Source organism: Anoplophora glabripennis, unplaced genomic scaffold, assembly GCF_000390285.2.
Source record: "Anoplophora glabripennis isolate ALB-LARVAE unplaced genomic scaffold, Agla_2.0 scaffold515, whole genome shotgun sequence".
Lineage (NCBI taxonomy): Eukaryota > Metazoa > Arthropoda > Insecta > Coleoptera > Cerambycidae > Anoplophora > Anoplophora glabripennis.
Window position 1 is genome coordinate 365445 of NW_019416634.1, and position 3702 is coordinate 369146.

The 3702-nt window shown below is 29.1% G+C and overlaps 1 protein-coding gene across 1 annotated transcript in view; it reads left to right on the forward strand.

Annotated features, from left to right (window-relative positions):
- LOC108910932 (proteoglycan Cow) overlaps positions 1–3450 on the forward strand; it is a 270838-nt gene extending 267388 nt beyond the window's left edge. Inside the window, exon 10 of the mRNA XM_018715705.2 lies at positions 2253–3450. Coding sequence (XP_018571221.1) covers positions 2253–2386 — 134 coding nt within the window. The 3' untranslated portion in view covers positions 2387–3450. The remainder of the gene's footprint in view (positions 1–2252) is intronic.
- The last annotated feature ends 252 nt before the right edge of the window (positions 3451–3702 follow it).

A 3702-nucleotide genomic window follows, 5' to 3' on the forward strand; every position in this document is an offset into this window, starting at 1 on the left:
TATTTTCAGTTTGATAAAATTTCTTCTGCCAAACTTTTAAGAAAAATTGTGATAGGGCCAGTCCGTTTCTGGACACCTGATAATAGCAAAAAGTTGATTTTAGCATCAAATCGTAGAGCTCCATGTGTAATACAACATACGAAAATTTTATTAAAATATACAGGATAGTTTCAAAGTTATAACCCTAAACGTTAATTTCTAGGTACCCCTTTGACCCCCCATAACTCCATTAGGGGGCACATTAGGAAAAAAAATTATAGGAAGGACTAGTTTTATTTTGACCTCCCCTATACACTCCCAAGAGATTAGGAGGTACTTACCGGACACCCTGTATAGACATTATTCCAAGACAAAATAATAAAACATTTGAAATTCATTTAGTATAAGTACTAAATTAATAGTTCCATGAAAAAATAACAAGAGACACACTTGCTCGTCGAAATCTAAACCTAAAAGACAGGGTGTAACTTTGAGTAGGTGTTATATTTATACAGAGGCTACCTTTGACCTTTAAACCACGTGTCAATAGTTTATTTTTTCAAATTCCGTAGTTCCGTTAATTTTTTTAACCTTTTTTAAGCAATTTCCATACACCGTCTCTGAACGAGCTAGTGCGACCTCAAACGATGGTGCGCTTTAATCACAATGCATGCACAATTGAGTTATGCATTGTTGTCAAATCTCATATTTAAATGAAAAGTTATTAAAAAGAACATTTTTCATATCACCCACTGTGCGTTACATTTGTCGAGTAGGTGTTGGTAATTAATTATTTTAAATAGATATACGTACTTTTTTTCCTAGGTTATAAAGGAAAGGGTGGTCTGCATGGGCCTCCTACCTATTTTGCGAAAAAATGTTTCTGATTTTTGTCCGGTACTCTTACATATTTCAACTCTATTTTTACCCACGCAGCCCACTGGCCAACTCTCGTAGTTTGAGGACCAACTATTTTTTCCTAACTTAATAGTGACAGATCGATATTATAAAGTCCTATCTAGGTTTCTGTGAAATATTTTGTCTTTATATTTTTTGAATATTTTTCTGGACTTGCGAGTCCAAAAACAGTTCTATTTTCAGAGAATGCCATCGAATTATTATCTAATTACGACGTTTTATGTCTCTTTTTTCTTTTGTAATTTCGAATCATAATATTAATACAGTCGAAAAAGATATAGCTATTACTTCTTAGCATGTTTTTCTGGGTATAAAACCAGTTAATGAATTTTTTCCATTAAAACTTCATTCCTTTGCTCGGAAAAAAGTATTTTTTGTAAAATAAAGCATGTTTAGTAATTGTAAAACAGGATATAGTATGTAAAAAATATCTTTCACACATTATTCTTCTGCAGATATCTAGGAGTAGGTTTATTGTTGTTTTATAAATGGTGGTATACTGGGTGTTCGGAAATAGTGGTACTTCACTTTGAAGGTAGATTTGGTGACTCAAAATAAGACAAAAATTTCATATAAACATGGGTCCGCAAATCCACCCTATGTTAGGTATACGCGTTTGAAGATGACTTTAAATAAATGGGTTTTTGTCAATAACTTTTAACTGCTTTGAAGGAGAGGGATAAGTTTTGGATGATAAGTTACTACTAAAAAACATGATTATTTGAGAGTATAAGTTGTTTCAGTTTATAAGCTATGGCGTGCAAACCGGGGGGGTAACTTATCACCCAAAACTGATCCCTCTCCTACAAAGCAGTTAAAAGTTATTAGCAAAAATCCATTTATTTAGAGTCATCTTCAAACGCGCGTCTACCTCCCTTAGGGTGGATTTACGGACCCGTGTTTATATGAAATTTTTTACTTATTTTGAGTCGACAAATAGCACTATTTCCGAACACCTTATATACATATAATTACCGACGAAGTATTTTTACTATGAAAAAAATATTGTTTCAGTTTTATATTAAGATTTTTTATTGCTGGTTGGCCTATTGCTAACATGACCATCGTAAACATTTTTTAGATGAACATTATTGTGTATTCGAAATTCAACCATTTTTATAGGACTTATTGATTGTAAAAGTTACAATGTATAATAAATGGATAAAGATTTGAAAAATTCTAATACTTAAGTATTATTTTCAGAAAGTCCTCTTGCCTTTGAAATTTGCAAACAGCTTATTAAAACAAGTGTCATTTTTTATTAGATACATCTGTAATTTTGATCTTCTATTCTAAACCCAATAAACTTTTTTAACAGTTGCAGTTAACTAAATATTTTTCATTTTTTGATTTAGAAACAATCATCAACAAACCAAATACGTTCCCTAAGCAAATTACTAGCAACAATGCTGATGATTCCAGTGACGATGAAGATGATGACATAGAACAAGATATTGAAGGAAGTGCTGATCATCCAGGAGATTATTAGCTTACAAACATTACCATCCTTATACATGATTGCCTGTTACAGTTATTTATTTATAATTTATATTATTGCTTTCTATATTAATCTTATTAGTGTATTATAATATATTCTTTTACGTGGAAGATTACCTATGCTAAGTATAGGTATATGTGTAGTAGGCAATACAATATTGTTTTGTAATAATATGCTTTTCTATAATATTAAAAATAGAAGCAAATATACATTCCAAGGTTGCCATCCTATTTTTAATTAAGCATTACTAAACTGTCCGGTATTTTAAGTTAAGTTTGTAGAAGTTTATTGTTGTAAATAATTACTTATTTATACTTATTTAGAAAATTGTGGTTCTCCTTAATTTTGGCAATAGTTATAAACAAAATTTTAAATTAATATTGTACTTAATTCTGTTCCGCTATTATGCATATTTAGATAGAAATAGAAATCAAATAAGCCACAGCTTCATGTTTGTGCCGTCTAAAAAACATACATATGCATTTATGTATTAGATATATTGTAATAATTGTTAAAAGTTAGAAATTATTTATGTGATTTTGATGTGTATTTTACTTCATTAGATAATTTGTATATGATAAACATTATTATTTATTAGAATTAGGCAGATTATTTTTAAATGTAATTCTTTTGTAAATTATATACTTGCTAGACTCACATAGAATGGTAATGTACATAAAGGGAAGTACTGTTTATAAAAGTTTGTATTATGTATGTGTCGGTGTTTTTTATATTTAATGTGTATAATTTTCCGTATTTTGTTGAAATAACTTTAATATTTTATGTATCCTATTGTCCAGTAAAATCATAATTTGAATTGATTTTGTGAAGATAATTTTATTCTTTTTTCAGGTTTACAATTCTGACCAGTTTATCAAAGTGAAAGTTAATTTTCAGTTGACGTTAAAAAAGGCTAACTAACGCCTTTAACTAAGAAATAACTTTGATAAACATTCCTTACTTATTACATGAAGCATAACATAATAAGCATAAACATACACATCTATATATATAAAAATATATACATATATTTATTGTATGTTTTTAAAACAATAAATTAGACCTCTTATACACAAATTCTATTATTTTCTTACCCTTACCCTTACCTTTAAATTTCAGATTTGTTCCAAAAATGAAAACTTAATGCTTCTATATATCAATTTCCTTATTTAAAATTTTGTCTTGTATATTATTTTAAAACACATCTAGTATTCCAAAATTAGCATGCTAAAGCAGTCTGCCCTGGAAGGCGAGACTCTGAATGAATCTACGACTAAAGAGAATACGTTTTGCATAAAAATGGCCTT